This window comes from Podarcis gaigeae, assembly GCF_964106915.1.
Source record: "Podarcis gaigeae genome assembly, chromosome: 8".
Taxonomy (NCBI): Eukaryota; Metazoa; Chordata; class Lepidosauria; order Squamata; family Lacertidae; genus Podarcis; species Podarcis gaigeae.
The window spans coordinates 71,892,051-71,907,971 of record NC_139684.1 but is presented as its reverse complement, the minus strand read 5'-3'; the positions used below and the strand labels follow the sequence as shown (position 1 = coordinate 71,907,971).

The following is a 15,921-nucleotide window of genomic DNA, read 5'->3' as shown; positions in this document are numbered from 1 at the left end:
ACATCCATCAAAATTTCCACTTCTCCAAATTTTGCAGGGCAGTTCTCAAACCAAGTAAAATGTACAAAATGGCATATCAGTGTGCATTAAAATGCATATGCTTGCCAAAAAGCATATATTGCTTACAAAATGTGTATATTAGGAGAAATTCACACTGAAATGGCAATGAACTTTCATGATTTTTTTAAAAAAGCAAACTGAAGACGGAATGTAGAGAACTGAAGATAGATTGCAAACATGAGAAAGGGAGATGAGAAGAGAAGACTCCCTGGAAAAGACCCCGATGTTGGGAAAGATTGAGGGCACAAGAAGAAGGGGAGGACAGAGGTCAAGATGGTTGGGCAGTGTTCTCGAAGCTACCAGCATGAGTCTGACCAAACTGCGGGAGGCAGTGGAAGACAGGAGTGCGTGGCGTGCTCTGGTCCAGGGGGTCACAAAGAGTTGGACACGACTAAACAACAACAACATGAGAAAGGGAGAGAAATAGAAAAGGAGAGCCTGATATGTAGGATTTGCATGGCTTAATGGGCAGACTTGGTGGCAAATGAAGGTTGGGATAGGCTTTAGGCCAGGCTTCCTCAGACTCGGCCCTCCAGATGTTTTGAGACTATAGTTCCCATCATCCCTGACCACTGGTCCTGCTAGCTAGGGATCATGGGAGTTGTAGGCCAAAAACATCTGGAGGGTTGAGTCTGAGGAAGCCTGCTTTAGGCTCTGCCTTCTGAACAACATCACCGGAGTTGCTCTGGATTTGTAATATTTCATATCTGAATCGATTTCCGTTTCTGCAAAATGAGTTCTGCCCTATTTTACAAGGCTACTGTCAACATCCCTTAAAAACCCACCATAAAACAAAGTGCCTTCCATATAGACATAATTTATTTGCACAAATACTTGTACAAATATTTGCATGATGGTTGAAGAATGAATCCTGGGCTGGGCGTAGGGGTGGAGTCTCAAAATATCTGTTTCAGTAATCAAGCTGGTAATAACTCTTATTCCCTTGCTATTGCCTTTTAACTGAAGAAGAAGAAGAGTTTGGATTTGATATCCTGCTTTATCGCTACCCGAAGGATTCTCAAAGCGGCTAACATTCTCTTTTCCCTTCCTCCCCCACAACAAACACTCTGTGAGGTGAGTGGGGCTGAGAGACTTCAAAGAAGTGTGACTAGCCCAAGGTCACCCAGCAGCTGCATGTGGAGGAGCGGAGACGCGAACCTGGTTCACCAGATTAACCACTACACCACACTAGCTCTCTGAGAGAAAAATACAAGGAACTACTAGCTCTCAGATTATGATTTAACCTTCAAAGTCTATTCTTCTCCCACAGGGGAGCAGGACTGACAACTATCATCCTAGATATTTTGTCTGTACCTTGTTGTTTAGTTGTTTAGTCGTGTCTGACTTTTTGTGACCCCATGGACACCTGTCTTCCACTGCCACCTGCAGTTTGGTCAAACTCATGCTGGTAGCTTCGAGAACACTCTCCAACCATCTCGTCTTCTGTTGTCCCCTTCTCCTTGTGCCCTCCATCTTTCCCAACATCAGGGTCTTTTCCAGGAAGTCTTCTCTTCTCACAAGGTGGCCAAAGTATTGGAGCCTTAGCTTCAGGATCTGTCCTTCCAGTGAGCACTCAGGGCTGATTTCCTTCAGAATGGAGAGGTTTTCTTTCTTTAGCCCTTAGGACTTTTCTCAGTATTTTGTTCCATATGTTAGCAAAGCCACTTACATAAAGCAGATAGAGTCCAGAGATAAATCCTGGTAACACCTTACTGAACAAACTGGACAAAATATATAATTTGAGGAGAAAGGTACATAAAGGATTTCTCTTTTAGGACAGGTTTTGTACGCAACAAGGGTAGATTCAACTTAATACTCACATGAAAGTTCCCTCAGGGCTACACAGCCACTCAGAGAAAATGCTATCTCACTAATTGGGATTGATTTGAGTTGATTTGGGATTCTGTCAAACTGGGTTGAAGCACATAAGTCCATCTGGGTCAAAATGGGGGATGGACTTCAAAAGGAGGGGCAGTATGGTGGTGAGGAGAGTGGGTGAAATTCCTCTTGAAACTCAGTAATGACGGATAAAGGATCAGCTCATCAGAGAGCAGATGGGGAACCATCACAGAAAAGGCCCTGTCACAAGTCAATGCCAATCAGGCAGACCCTAGTGGTGGCATGATCAAGAAGACCTCTCCTACCAAGTGTAGGGTTTGAGAGCCTACCCCCTACTCTTCTATGATAATATTGCCACAAAGCCCATTCCACACCTCCTCCTTCCCTCCCCCCTTCCCGCTTTCACCCTGGACCCTGGTAATAGCAGCTCTCTGTATCTCACCCACTTGCTCCCTCTGATGCAGGTGCAGAATGCCTTTTATTGATTTTCGCCATCCATCCCAAGGCTGTAGCTCAGTCCCTTGACAGGAGAGCTCCGTAACTTGTGACCACCCATAAAGCATCCTGCATATGCACACTGTCTGCATGTAATTCTGCAGAAGCCCAACATTTTCCCTTAAAACAAATTCCTCCCAATGAAATCATTGTGTGACCTTTTATTTCAGAGTCAGTGAAGGATGTGCCATTAAGCGTTTAACAGCTGGTCGATTGCTGGTTCCTGGGAAAGCATTGCTGCCTTTTGTGAGGCTGATAAACCTTACTTTCCCTTTCCCCGCACCCAGCAATCCAAACAAATTTTTCTGTTTTTGACTATGTATTTGAGTCTGTGCCAGATCAGCTAAAATGGTATTTGCTGAAAGGGGCTGGGAATAGAGCAGGGGTCAGCAAACTTTTTCAGCAGAGGGCTGGTTCACTGTCCCTCAGACCTTGTGGGGGGCTGGACTATATTTTTTGGGGGGGGAATGAACGAATTCCTATGCCCCACAAATAACCCAGAGATGTGTTTTAAATAAAAGGGCACATTCTATTCATGTAAGAACACGCTGATTCCCGGACTGTCCACGGGCCGGATTGAGAAGGCGATTGGGCCGGATCCAGTCCCTGGGCCATAGTTTGCTACCCATGGAATAGAGAGCTACTGGGCCTGGGAGTTGGAGGAGAAATTCTAGAAAGGCGGTCTTCTCCCCAGCACTGGCCCAAGACATTTGGCACCTGAGGTGAACCAAAAATGGCACCTTCCCCACCCAACCAGGGAAGAAGGGGTGAGTGAAGATCTGCATCAGGAACAAGGGGAGTATAAAGAGTATACATTGGGAACAAGGAGGGAATGAATGAAGGAGTTTCTTATTTTTCCAGTCTCAAGTTTATAACAGTTTGCAATTAAAAAAACAAACAAACCCTCGTGAAAGTTCAGCAGCATTTTACTGCAATTTTCTTGTACATATAGAATCATAGAATCTTAGAGTTGCAAGGGACCCCAACGGTCACCTAGCCCAACCCCTGCAATGCAGGAATCTCAGCTAAAGCATCCCTGACAGATGGCCATCCAACCTCTGTTTAAAAACCTTCAAGGAAGGAGAGTCCACCACCTCTCATGGGAGTCTGTTCCACTGCTGGACAGCTCTTACTGTCAGAATGTTTTCCCGCATGTTTAGTCAGAATCACTTTTCTTGCAACTCGAAGCCATTGGTTCAAGTTTTACGCTCCAGAGCAGGAGAAAACAAGCATGCTCCCGCCTCCATGTGACAGCCCTGAAGATATTTGAAGATGGCTATTGTATTTCCTCTCAGTCTTCTTTTTTCCAGGCTAAACATACCTAGTTCCTTTATAGCACTTCAGTTCCTGTCTATACACTCTGCCACAGTAGAATATCATTATTGCAGATTCCTTAAGTAGCAAGAGTTTGCCCATGTGGAGGTAATGTGCCTGAAGATTTACCCCACTACTTACTGGTTTGCCCAATCAATGAGAAGAGCAGCATAGCTCAAAGATTTAAATCTCCCAGTTAGGAGATTGATTGGGTGTTTGATTAACTTTTTATTAGGGGACAGGTCCCTCACACTTCTGAAAAGGTGGCCTATTTTCCCTTTAGAGCATGGGTAGGCAAACTAAGGCCTGGGGGCCGGATCTGGCCCAATCACCTTCTAAATCCAGCCCACAGACAGTCCAGGAATCAGCATGTTTTTACAAGAGTAGAATGTGTGCTTTTATTTAAAATGCATCTCTGGGTTATTTGTGGGGCATAGGAATTTGTTCATTTCCCCTCCAAAAATATAGTCCAGCCCCCACAAGGTCTGAGGGACAGTGAACCGGCCCTCTGCTGAAAAAGTTTGCTGACCCCTGCTTTAGAGTGCAATGTTAAGGGGAAAAGTTTGTGTGGACCCGTGGTAAAGGCTTTGGCGCATAGACATTAGGTTCACTGCTTGATATGAAATAAAAGAGAATATTAAGAAAATGTTTTTTAGGTGGTACCTAATACCATCCATGTTAGCCAAAATCTACAAGCAGAAGTCCAACCTATGCTGGAAATGTAGAAGGAACATTATTTCATGCCTGGTGGACATGCGAAAAATCAAAGGGATAGTGGGCTGTGATTCACGAAGAACTTAAAAAAGTACTAAAAGCATCTATACCAAAGAAACCAGAGGCATATTTATTAGGCCTTTTGGGAAAAGACATACCTCAGCATAAGAAATGAATTTTTCTATATGCTACAGCAGCTGCCAGGATTGTATTTGCCAGCAAATGGAAGAGTGAGATAATACCTACAAAAGCTATCTGGCTATATAAATTAAGCAAGTTTATGAAAATGGAAAAGCTAACTGCATTTATAGACTCTTGCGAGTCCCATGGACTGCCAGAAGATCAAACCTACCCATTCTGAAGGAAATCAGCCCTGAGTGTTCACTGGAAGGACAGATCCTCAAGCTAAGGCTCCAATACTTTGGCCACCTCATAAGAAGAGAAGACTCCCTGGAAAAGACCCTGATGTTGGGAAAGATGGAGGGCACAAGGAGAAGGGAATGACAGAGGACGAGATGGTTGTTCAGTGTTCTTGAAGCTACCAGCATGAGTTTGACCAAACTGTGGGAGGCAGTGGAAGACAGGAGTGCCTGGCTTGCTCTGGTCCATGGGGTCACGAAGAGTTGGACACGACTAAACGACTAAACAACAACAAAACTGCATTTATAAGAATGCAGTCAAATCAAAAGCTTAGACAGGAATGGCAATGTTTCAGAGAATATATAGATAAACACTGCTCCAAAAAGAACATGCTAGGAGTAAAGTGAAATAGAACTCGCTAACAAATTATATTATAAAGCGAATAAAACACAATAACTCAAAAGATTGCAATGTTTTGTATCAAATTTATATGGAAGTCAAGATGGAGTGGAAGGAAGTCGTGGGTGTGTTGGTGGGTAGTCACGGGGTGGATATGATCTTTGTTTGTGTAAATAGCAGTTTATTTTTTGTTTGTCTATGTATTTCTTCTTTTCTAATCTTTGTATCTTCAAAATTCAATAAATAATGTAAAATCTAAAGAAAGAAAGAAAGAAAGAAAGAAAGAAAGAAAGAAAGAAAGAAAGAAAGAAAGAGCGAGCCCTGGTGGGGATGATAAGATAAATTCTTCAGAGGAGCAAACTCTTACCTGATAGATCATTTGGTTTTAATCATTATTTTACCTGTGAAATGTATTTCATCCTGTTTTTATTATTATGTATTTTATCTTTTGTAATGACTTTGGCTATACATACAAATAAATAATATTCGGAGTAATTCACACCAAACACTAAATACAGTAAGAGCAGATTAATCAGAGATTAAAAGCCTGCTACTCTCCCTGTCTGTTCCTGCAACTATTTCACCTAGTTTCACATACATTGAAACACCACAAGTATAGCCCTTAGGATTATGATTGTCTCTAACTCTGAGCTCAGGGTCACACTTATACTGCAAATTTGGTCCCTCAAAGGGAATCTAATATTGCTACCAATCATTTTTGACCTTTCAGAAATTGCCAAACAATAAAACCTATTTCGCATGTCCTAGCTATGTAAGCTACTAAGTTTTGTGTGGCAATTTGAATATTAGGTTCTAGGAGAAACCAAATATTGACCAGACAGCATAACTTAGATAAGAGCCTGCTGAAGATAAGAACCATCTGGATCAGTCAAATGGCCAAATTTCCTCCAAATTTCCTGCTTATAACCACAATGAGGGCTATAGAATATAGATTTTGCATATTCACATACTAGGTCTGATGATTATGTGACCGTGTTATCAGTATTTCCTGCTTAGAAAGTGATATTGCCCTTTTCCCTGCCCCCTTAAAGCATTGGCTGGGCCAAAGAGTAAGCTGCTATATAAGCCCAGCTACTTTGAGTGCTGAACTAACCAGATACCTTCAGAAAGTAAGCATGGTCATTGCCTGTTTTTGTTGACTTGGTGATGCTTTGATATGTGGACAGGTAAGTAACCTGCATGCCGGGATCTCCTTGGTGAGGGCCGTAGCTCAGTGATGGAGCATTTTACCTTGCAAGTAGAAGGCCACAGGTTCAATCACCAGCATCTTCAAGTAGGGTTGGGAGAGACTGCTTCCTGAAACCCTGGAGAGCTGCTGTCGGTTGGTGAAGACAATACTGAGCAAGACGAACCAATGGTCTTAGTATAAGGCAGCTTCCTATGGTCTGCAGAAAAGCCATTTGGAATATAAGCAGTCCAACTATACAAGCTGTGGATGCCTTTCAGATGTTCTGGACTGTAAGCACATCTGGGGAAAACTATAGTCCAAAACACCTGGAGGACACCAGATTGGCAAATGATGAGCAGGGAGTTTCCTTTACTTACAGGAGAAAGAGATTTAGATTAGTCTCAGAGAGTCAGGTACAGGAATTTTTGGAAAAACATGGTAAAGACCCAGAGTTTCAAAGCTCGGGGAGAGGTTCTAGAACCCCTTATGAAATGCAAAGAGATGAATCGGAAAAGACTGAAAGAGCAGGGCAAAAAAAGCAAATCTTTTTTAAACGAATCAGATAATGGCAAATCTTAAATTATTAACCTGGAATGTTAACGGCCTTAACAACAATATAAAAAGGAACAGGGTGTGACATGAAGTTTTAAAACAGAGTTTGGATATAATTTGCTTACAGGAGACCCATGTTGCAAGAAAACATGAGAAAATTTTGAGTAATAAGAGGTTAGGGAGCCATTTCATTGCATCAGATGTTTCCAAAAAATGTGGAATTGTTTTGTACATAAAACCTGCACTTGAACCACAACTAATTCAAAAGGATGAGAAAGGGAGAAAATTAATGGTACAAATTAAAGTTGAAGGAGAAAAAATAATTCTAGTAGGGATATATGCACCAAATGAAAATAAATCAACAAAATTTCAGGATCTAGAAACAGAATTGTTAGAATTTGCAGACGACGAATTAAAGATCTGTAACAGAACATTTCTGTTCCTTATTGATATCAGTATCATGTTGGTCTGTCAAGTACTGTTAGTTGCCCCCCATGAATCAGAAGCCCGACTGGCTTCAGTTAGAAGTTGGACATTTATTCCCATGCTGTGGAATTCTCTTACAGCAGATATCTGTCTGGGATTCTTGATGTTAGTTTTCAGATGTGTCTTGAATATCCTTTTGCGTGGCAAGTCCCCTCCCCCCATGTGAAATAAAGACAAGGACACTTTAATTAAGGTTAATGGGCTTAAAAAGGCCACAACTTTATTGATTACAGAATTGAAAGGTATTGGCCTTAGGCATTGGCTCCTATCAACTACCCGGCATGGAGACCGGGAAGGGTTATCCACAAGCCGTGGGGGTCCTGTTGAAGTACGCCAACTAGGATCCCAGGGTGTCACCGCTCGGGCGCGTGCCGGAGGTCCTACCTTCCAGGTTGCGGACAAGGCCACGCCCCCGGAGTCCTCTAACGGACTACCCCTTCCATTGGGGGAAGGTGATGGCAGTTCCTTCCCCCCCCCCGTCCATTTGCATAACAATTAACCCCTGCCAATGCCTAACCGCCAATACCAGGAAGTTGTGACGATTGGTACGAGGTAGGCGAAAAAACCAAAAGGCTGCAAGTGTGCCAACTTGGAAAAATTCCTACCAGGCCCCTTGCGGCGACCAACCGGAGTCCATAGCAAGGTCATGCCTAACTAAGCCTAAGGGTGGGTGGGACGGGAAAACCTCTCAGCTGGTGAAGGGGGGCAAAGAGGGAGATCCCAGGGCATGCCTGGCCTTAAGTATGAATTGGCCACACCTCCTCAGCCCACAGATTGGCGGGCCGATTTGAAGGCCCGCCCCGGGAATTCCCTGGGTCTCGCGGGGGCAAGGGGCCAGCCCCCGCGAGGGTGGGAGGGGGTTCTGCCCGCAACCCCCTCTCCTCCAGATCTCGGAAATGGCTTTATGCCAACAAGGCTTTATCCATTTAAAAAAAAAATGATTTCAGTCATTTCTGATTATCATCTGTAGGCTCAGCCACCCATCCACTTTCCCTGAGGGAAAACCTGTGGTTTAGCACTGAATCAGAGCCAACAGCAATCCGGTATTTTGCAGATTGACATATGTTCCAATTTCGTGTTAAACAATGGGTTTTCTCAGGGAAAAGTTGTGAGACAAAGGCAAAACTGATCAGACGTCTCATGCAACCATAGTTTGAAAGAAATTGAGAAAGATGGTTACAGTTTGCTGAGCCAGGTAAAAGGGGCTGTGGGAGCCACGATTCATATATGTTGCTATGCAGACTCTAGAAAGCATGTTGTAGATGTTCCAGAGACACATGATCAGATCGGAGGATGGGAATTTACCTTGGATCTGCAGATTACTTGAACTACTTTCTTCTGCTGTTTTTTTTAGCCATGGCAATGAGACTGCTGCTGCCTTGGATCTGGCTGGCGCTCCTATTCGGTGAGTTTGGTGCTAATCGGTAACCTGCAGGTTGGCCCTACAAGCGAGACATTACTTGCACATTTGCATAGGCGCCGACTCCATGGGGCCTGAGGGGGCCCGAGCCCCCTCAAAAATTCGTTTGGGGGGGCTCTGCCCCCCAATAATTTAAGAAAATTATTACCGTAAATTTCGCTCTATAACACACAGATTTTTTCTCCTAAAAAGTAAGGGGAAATGTCTGTGCGTGTTATTGAGCGAATGTGTGGTCCCTGGAGCTGACTCGCCGGAGTGCAGGGGCAAAAATAGGCAAAAATCAGGCAAAAATAAGATCGGGCGGTAGGGCGGAGGGAAGGCGGAAGCTGCTGCTTTCCTGCATTCTGCCTCAGGGTCTTACTGCCCACCCGCTTCTGTTGCTGCGTTTGCTCAAACTCAACAAAGAGCAGGGAATCCCCTGCCCTCTTGGCAAGCAGAGGGTTAAGGAAAGGATCGAGTCCTTCCTTCTAATTATTTCCTAGTCACACTGCGTGCAGGCTCCAGCCCACCACCTCCTGCTCTAGGGACTCACAGGCAGCCGAAAAACAGGTGGGAGAGAGAGAGAGGGCTGGCTTGGGGGGACGGGGACTTTTGCCTTCCTTTCCTCCCCCCCACCCCGTTAAACTCCTCCCCTGCATTCTTAGCCAGCTGCTTCTCCACACACCCCTCTTGTGCTTCTTGTCCCTTCTGTGTTTTTCCTTCCCTCCCCATTTAAAACGTGCTGACAAAGCACGGATCCACATGGATCCTCAGGATTTTTGCATTGGGTCACTCCAAATTCACCATCAGATCACATTACATGTCCATGGCTACAGTCTGTACCAAAAAAATCACGCACCCACTGTTGCCTGGGGCTGCAATGGTGCAAAAACGTGGTTACAAAGCATGGATCCACAGGATCTTTGCATTGGGTCACCCCAAATTCACCATCAGATAACATAGCATGTCCATGGCTACAGCCTGCACCAAAAAAATCACGCAGCCACTGTGGCCTGGGGCCACAATGGTGCAAAAACGTGGTTACAAAGTACGGATCCACATGGATCCTCAGGATTTTTGCATTGGGTCACCCCAAATTCACCATCAGATCACATAGCATGTTCATGGCTACATCTTGCACCAAAAAAATCACGCACCCACTGTTGCCTAGGGTCACAGTGGTGCAAAAATGTGGTTACAAAGCACGGATCCACATGGATCCTTAGGATTTTTGCATTGGGCTACTCCAAACTCACTGTCAGATATTAAAAATCTTTATAAAATAGAGAATTAAATACATACAGAATGTTAAATTTTCAGTTTCTAAATATTAGTACTAGTTTAGTACTGTATTTCTATATTACTATAGTACTATATTAGTTATTTTCAAATACTTAAATATTTTTAGGGTGTAAGACCCAATTAAAGCCCGTTATTTACATACAGTATTACAGTATTTACATACAGTATTAGGCATACTGTATTAACTTTATTAACTGTATTAAAGCATTAACTTTGAGATATTATTTTTATTTAATGAACCCTCAGCCTTATTCAAAGTAAGCTTAAATTAGCTATTTCACTTATTAATCAAAGTGCTATTACTGTGCGACAGCAATATTTTATGTTTTATTCTTTTAATGATAGTTTAGGATTTATTTAAATATCATTTCAGTCTTTTCAGAGCTATATATTCACTGGTCTGTAATAGTCTATAAGCATAATTGTTACTGTAAATTAAATTAGCTTTTTACGAAAATACCGTGCGTGTTTATGTTTTGTTTCTTTTTTCAAAGCCAAAAAGTGTTTCAAGCTTGTCGAGTTTCCCGGAGTGTGGAGTTATAGAGAGTCGAGTTTTCGGGGTTCTAATGTTGATCATATGACTCTAAAATACTTTTAAAAAACTTTAAAACTCACTAATTTTCATCTAAAATTTAGAAAACTTCCCGGGGCAGGACCCCGGTATGGGCCCCCCCAATATTTTTTATAAGTCGGCGCCCCTGCACATTTGTCACTGTGGGGCAAATGCAGATGCTGACAGAACAGGCACTTGCTCACAGCCTGGCAAAACTTTCCTTGACCCAGAATTCCATTTTGTGTCTATGGCTATCTGGCACCCAGCCCAATGTATTGTTGGCTGAGTTAACACATGCCCAGTCCCTACCATTGTGGGGAACCCATGGCCGATGTTGTTGGACTCCATCTCCCATCGTCCCCAGACATCAAAGATAATGGTCAGCGATGATGGGACCTGGAGTCCAACCACATCTGGAGGGCACTGATTCTGAATGTCTAAAGTCAAAGTTTTACAGAATGCAGCTTACAAAAGGCAAGCCTGTCTATTTTTCTCAGCTCAGCTAATACTCTGCTAACAACCTAAAATCTTAATATATGAACAAAGGAGCAGTTCTTCTTTCTCTCCATTCTCTCCACACTGTTCAGACCTCAAACACTGAAGCCTTTATTCATAGATTCAGTTGCTGTTCTCAGTGACTGCACCCCAGTCTACGGTAGCACCTTCCCCAGAGAGTCCCGCCTGGCCCCTGCCATGTATTCTTTCTAGATCCAGCAGCACCTTCGTCTTTTTAAAATTCCACCTGGCTTTTAATGGTTTTGGGGCTTGAAAAGTTTTGAAGGCATGTTTGTATTTAACCCTATTGCTTACATACCCTATTTGCTGTGTTGCACCTTACGTTGTTGTTTATTTAATCATCATATTTTAAACTATTATTTGGTAAGGTACCTAGAGAACATTTGTTATGGGGTAGCTGAGAAATACCTTTGATTCATTAATTCAAAGTTTTATTTATCCTTTTCCTTTTTTTGAAAAAAATAATACATGATCTGTTCATATAGTACATAAGTCAAATTTGCCGATATAGCTAGGGTAGGGGTAGGGGTAGGGGCTGTGCTGTTGCTCATTCACCCTAACAGATCCCCCACCCCCTCACCAATTCCATTCCTTAACACCTGGTCAAACTCCCTTTCCTTTACCCCATCCATTCCCATTCCTCCTCCCTATACACCTTATCAAGCCCTTCTCCTCCTGCTTTTACAACTCCACCACCTTTCTAACTCTGCACTCTCACTGACCTTGCTACTGCCCCTTACAGCTTGCCCAAACACAGTGCCTTCTTCCACTCAGAGCTCACCTGAACTATGTCCCCTCCCATTAGACATCCCGCCCAGCTGCCAAGGCCATTTCATACTTAACTGCAGAGGGTGAGGACGAGGGAAGCCATGGGCAGCAGTGGAAGAGCAGGACTGTTGCTGGTGAGCTGCCTGCCCAGCCCTGCCTGTTCCTCAGTGCCTCACCCGGGACACATACCCACATTCATTTCCCTCCTCCTTGGCTTCTGAAGCTGCTGAGGCTGAAGTGGGCAAGACAGTCACAGGGAGCTGTCTCAGTCTGTCCTCATTGTTCCTCTGCAGTTTTGCCTGGACTGCCTGCTCTGCCTCCATCTCTGTTTGCTTGGGCTCCCCACTGTCAGCTTCAGCCATGCACACACGCAGCCATCTTCCTAGACCACCCACTCATTCACTTGGACCACCTGCATTCCTGCATCTGCACTCCAACACTCTTGTTCTGTTCAGTGGTGGAGCTTCAAGCTCTGGCAGGGAGGGGGAGGGTCTGAGAGCAGGTGGGGGCATGGCTGGCATGCATCCCGGGGGTGTGGTGCACGTCCCGGGGTCATGACGCCCAGTGTGGAGGCCCCCCCAGCTGCGATGGCACCCTACCAGGATTGTGCTGCCGGGAGCGGTGCGCTTCCCCCGCACCCCTGTTCCTCCGCCAGTGGTTCTGTTATCATGCTGCAAAATGCTGATCAGTAATTGTGAGGGAATGGGAAAGGAAGGTGTGGCATGTAGATGACCATATCTTGGTTCAATACTTCTAGGAGGAGTTGAACAAAGAGAGAAAAAAACTACCAGGTGCTCTTTCAACTGTGTTTGCTTGTAACAACAGTGTTTGCTTGGAGCATGCACACGAAAGCTAATACCAATAACAAACGTAGTTGGTCTCTAAGGTGCTACTGGAAGGAATTTTTTTTATTTTGTTTCGACTATGGCAGACCAACACAGCTACCAACCTCTAACTGCTTGGAACATGACAGTCTGGGTAACAGAGTCTCACTAGAAGCCTCTCCAGGCTACAATCAAAACTTCCTTCTGGGATGCAGGCTATCATAGGAAAAGCTGGATATTTTTAAGGGAGGGTTCATGATGTATTAACAGATGAATAATCATTTGTTCCTCAGAGACCACTTCCTTAATACAACCAAACAGGAATATTAATAGGTTCCTTTGAGTAATCATTTTCTTACTGCTGTAAGATAAACTAATCAGATCATTATACAAAAACTCTAACCGTTGCCACATCAAGAGATTAAAGCCCAGCACTGAGATACTTGCAGTTGACTAATTATCCATTCCTTCTGCCTTGCAGGGTACTGTGGAGCAAGTTCCCGAGGGACGGAATTTATCACAGCCTTCCTGGAGAACTCATTCAAAAGTCAGGGCACTCCTAAACTTGATCTGCTTATCACTGGATATCATCCTGCAACCACCATCACAGTCACAGTGAACAAATCTACATTTCGGAAAACGGTTTCTGTCAATGAGAAGGAGACCGTGTCAGTTGTGGTCCCAGCCTCCTCAGAGATGAAGGGGACCGACATTTTTGATCAGACTGTGCGGATCCAAGCTGACAAAGATATATCGGTGTTTTCTTACAACGACAAGCTTTCCACAAGTGCCGCCACAGTTGTGTACCCAGTTCAGCAGCTGGGCACATCATATTATGTGGTAACCCCAGTGGGGAATGACGCAAACACTTTCAAGGAATTTGCAGTTGTAGCCTATCAGTTTCACACTCAAGTCACTATTCACCTGAAAGGGGCCGTGACATTCCAAGGGAAGGTTTATGCTGCAGGGAGCAGGCTTGTTGTTGACCTGAAAGCCTTCCAAGCAATCCAGCTGCAAAGCCCAGCTGATTTGTCTGGCACCAAGGTTGAATCAGTTGCGCCCGTGGCTGTTTTGAGTGGGCACAGCTGTGCCAAGCAGTTCTCATATTGCGACCATGTTGCTGAGCAGCTCTTGCCTGTTTCCAGCTGGGGCACCACCTTCATAGTTCCCCCAGTGCCCTTCCAAACTCAGACTGACACTGTGTATGTCGTTGCTTCCCAAGATAACACTTTGATCCAGTACCAGTCTGGGGCCACTCCAAGCTCCCGCCGCGCGGTGGCTGGGGAAGTCATCCAGTTTCAAATGCAGCCAGCTCAGTCCTATTTCTTCTCTGCCAATGCAGGAATCCAGGTCCTTTTCTTCTTTGCTGGTAACAGCAAGAAATACGACCCTTTCCTCATCAACGTTCCTGCTTTAAAAAGCTATTGCACATCATATCACATTGATGGGATTAAGGCATTTGATAATTTTGCTGTCATTGTAGCAAAAACCTTAGATTCAAATGGGATCACATTAGAGAAGAGAGCCATTACAGATGCCAAGTGGACACGCATCCCTGGAACAGAGTATTCTTTCAGTCAACTTAGCTTGGGCAAAGAAGCCAGTGCCCTCTCTGTAGAGCATCCCAGCGCTCCTTTTGGGCTCTTCATCCTTGGAGGTGTACATGCTGATGGCTTTGGCTCTGTGGCCCTTTGCTCTTGCAGTAAGTATCTGAATCTGTGCATATACTTTAGGTTTTTATGCTACAAATGAGGGTTTTGAATAAATAATTAAAGTTGGCTACATCCTATTGAGAACCCAGTGGTTTTTTCATTTTTTGGCTTTCCAGCACTGGATGCTGTGTTTTAACATTACTGTGTGCTCATTTGTAGATTGTCAAAGAAAGTGACCCCTTATGGGTGATAACTGGAGGACCACAGTAGATCAAAATGGACATGGGAATGGAACTTTAGCTGCCACTATTTTAGGGTCTAAAATCATCTCCTAGTTTTCACTATTCCATTCTGCCTGGAATACTTATCATAATACAGGTTAAAGAACTATAAAATGGTCTGATTTGATGAATTTTTACTTTTTGTACCAAGTTCGGAAAATCTTATTGAGACCCAAGTTTCCCATTTTCCAGAGGGAAGGGGACATGACATGAGACCTACAAAGTTCTAGACTGCAGTAACAGTCTGACTGGTTCAAATCAGTATGTGAAATTCAGCTTCCCACCATCTTGATTGCCTTATTCCCTGAGCAATCGGAATGTCCATGAGGCAACCAGATTAAGTGGCTATTCAGAAGCCTGTTTGTTTTTCTTGCCTTGTTTTGTCTATCTGCCACATCCTCCACTAGTTACTAACAATGCTTGCTTTTGCAATGACACTACCATTGTTCCATTCCAGACAAACCAGTGTCTCCATGCAGCTTGATCCAGTGCAGAAAGAAGGAGAAGTGTGAAATCATAGGAGGTGATCCAGTGTGTGTGCCAGAGTCTGAATCCAGCTGTTGGGCCCAGGGAGATCCTCATTATCACACCTTTGATGGGAAGAAATTTGACTTCATGGGCACCTGTACCTACACTATTGCCAAGACTTGCGGCTCAGATGCCACTCTTCCTTCCTTCAGTGTTGAAGCCAAGAATGAGAACAGGGGAAATACTCGTGTTTCGTATGTTGGCTCTGTGACAGTCACAGTCTATAACACCATCATCAAGGTGGTCAGAAATGAGCAAGGCTTTGTGAGGGTGAGGACGAAAGATGACCATATTTCTATTTCTCTCTGGCTTAAAAAAAGCAACCTATTTTTCCCAAGAGTACATCACAATCTACTCTGCTTGCACCTTGTCTTGCTTGCAAACTGTAATGTAGGCATGTGAAACAGAAGATCTGGCAAAGTTTCCCTGCCCCCTTCTTGCTAACATGGACTGATCTCTGGCCACCACCCCTGCTCCCTCCTCCTGCCCTTCCCCCTGCCAGCCTGTGCCCCACTTATTTAATGTTTGAGGAGGAGCTGTTTTCATTTTATGCCATACCGACTTTGCGGTTGGCTGTATCCGCCTGCCACTGGGCACTGGGAACGATAGCACTGCCCAAATAGCTGAGGCTTTGGGGGCTTCTCACCATTTTTAATTTAAATGAGTTCTCCCTAAATACGACTGGCAGTG

General features: G+C 44.2%; 1 protein-coding gene across 1 annotated transcript; it reads left to right on the top strand.

Annotated features, from left to right (window-relative positions):
* Positions 1–6,292: 6,292 nt before the first annotated feature.
* LOC310850045 (IgGFc-binding protein-like) lies at positions 6,293–15,501 on the top strand. Its single transcript, XM_083751086.1, has 3 exons — positions 6,293–6,368; positions 8,763–8,813; positions 13,252–15,501. The coding sequence occupies exons 1-3, from the start codon at positions 6,359–6,361 to the stop codon at positions 14,520–14,522; spliced, it is 1,332 nt and encodes a 443-aa protein (XP_083607212.1). The 5' UTR covers positions 6,293–6,358; the 3' UTR covers positions 14,523–15,501.
* The last annotated feature ends 420 nt before the right edge of the window (positions 15,502–15,921 follow it).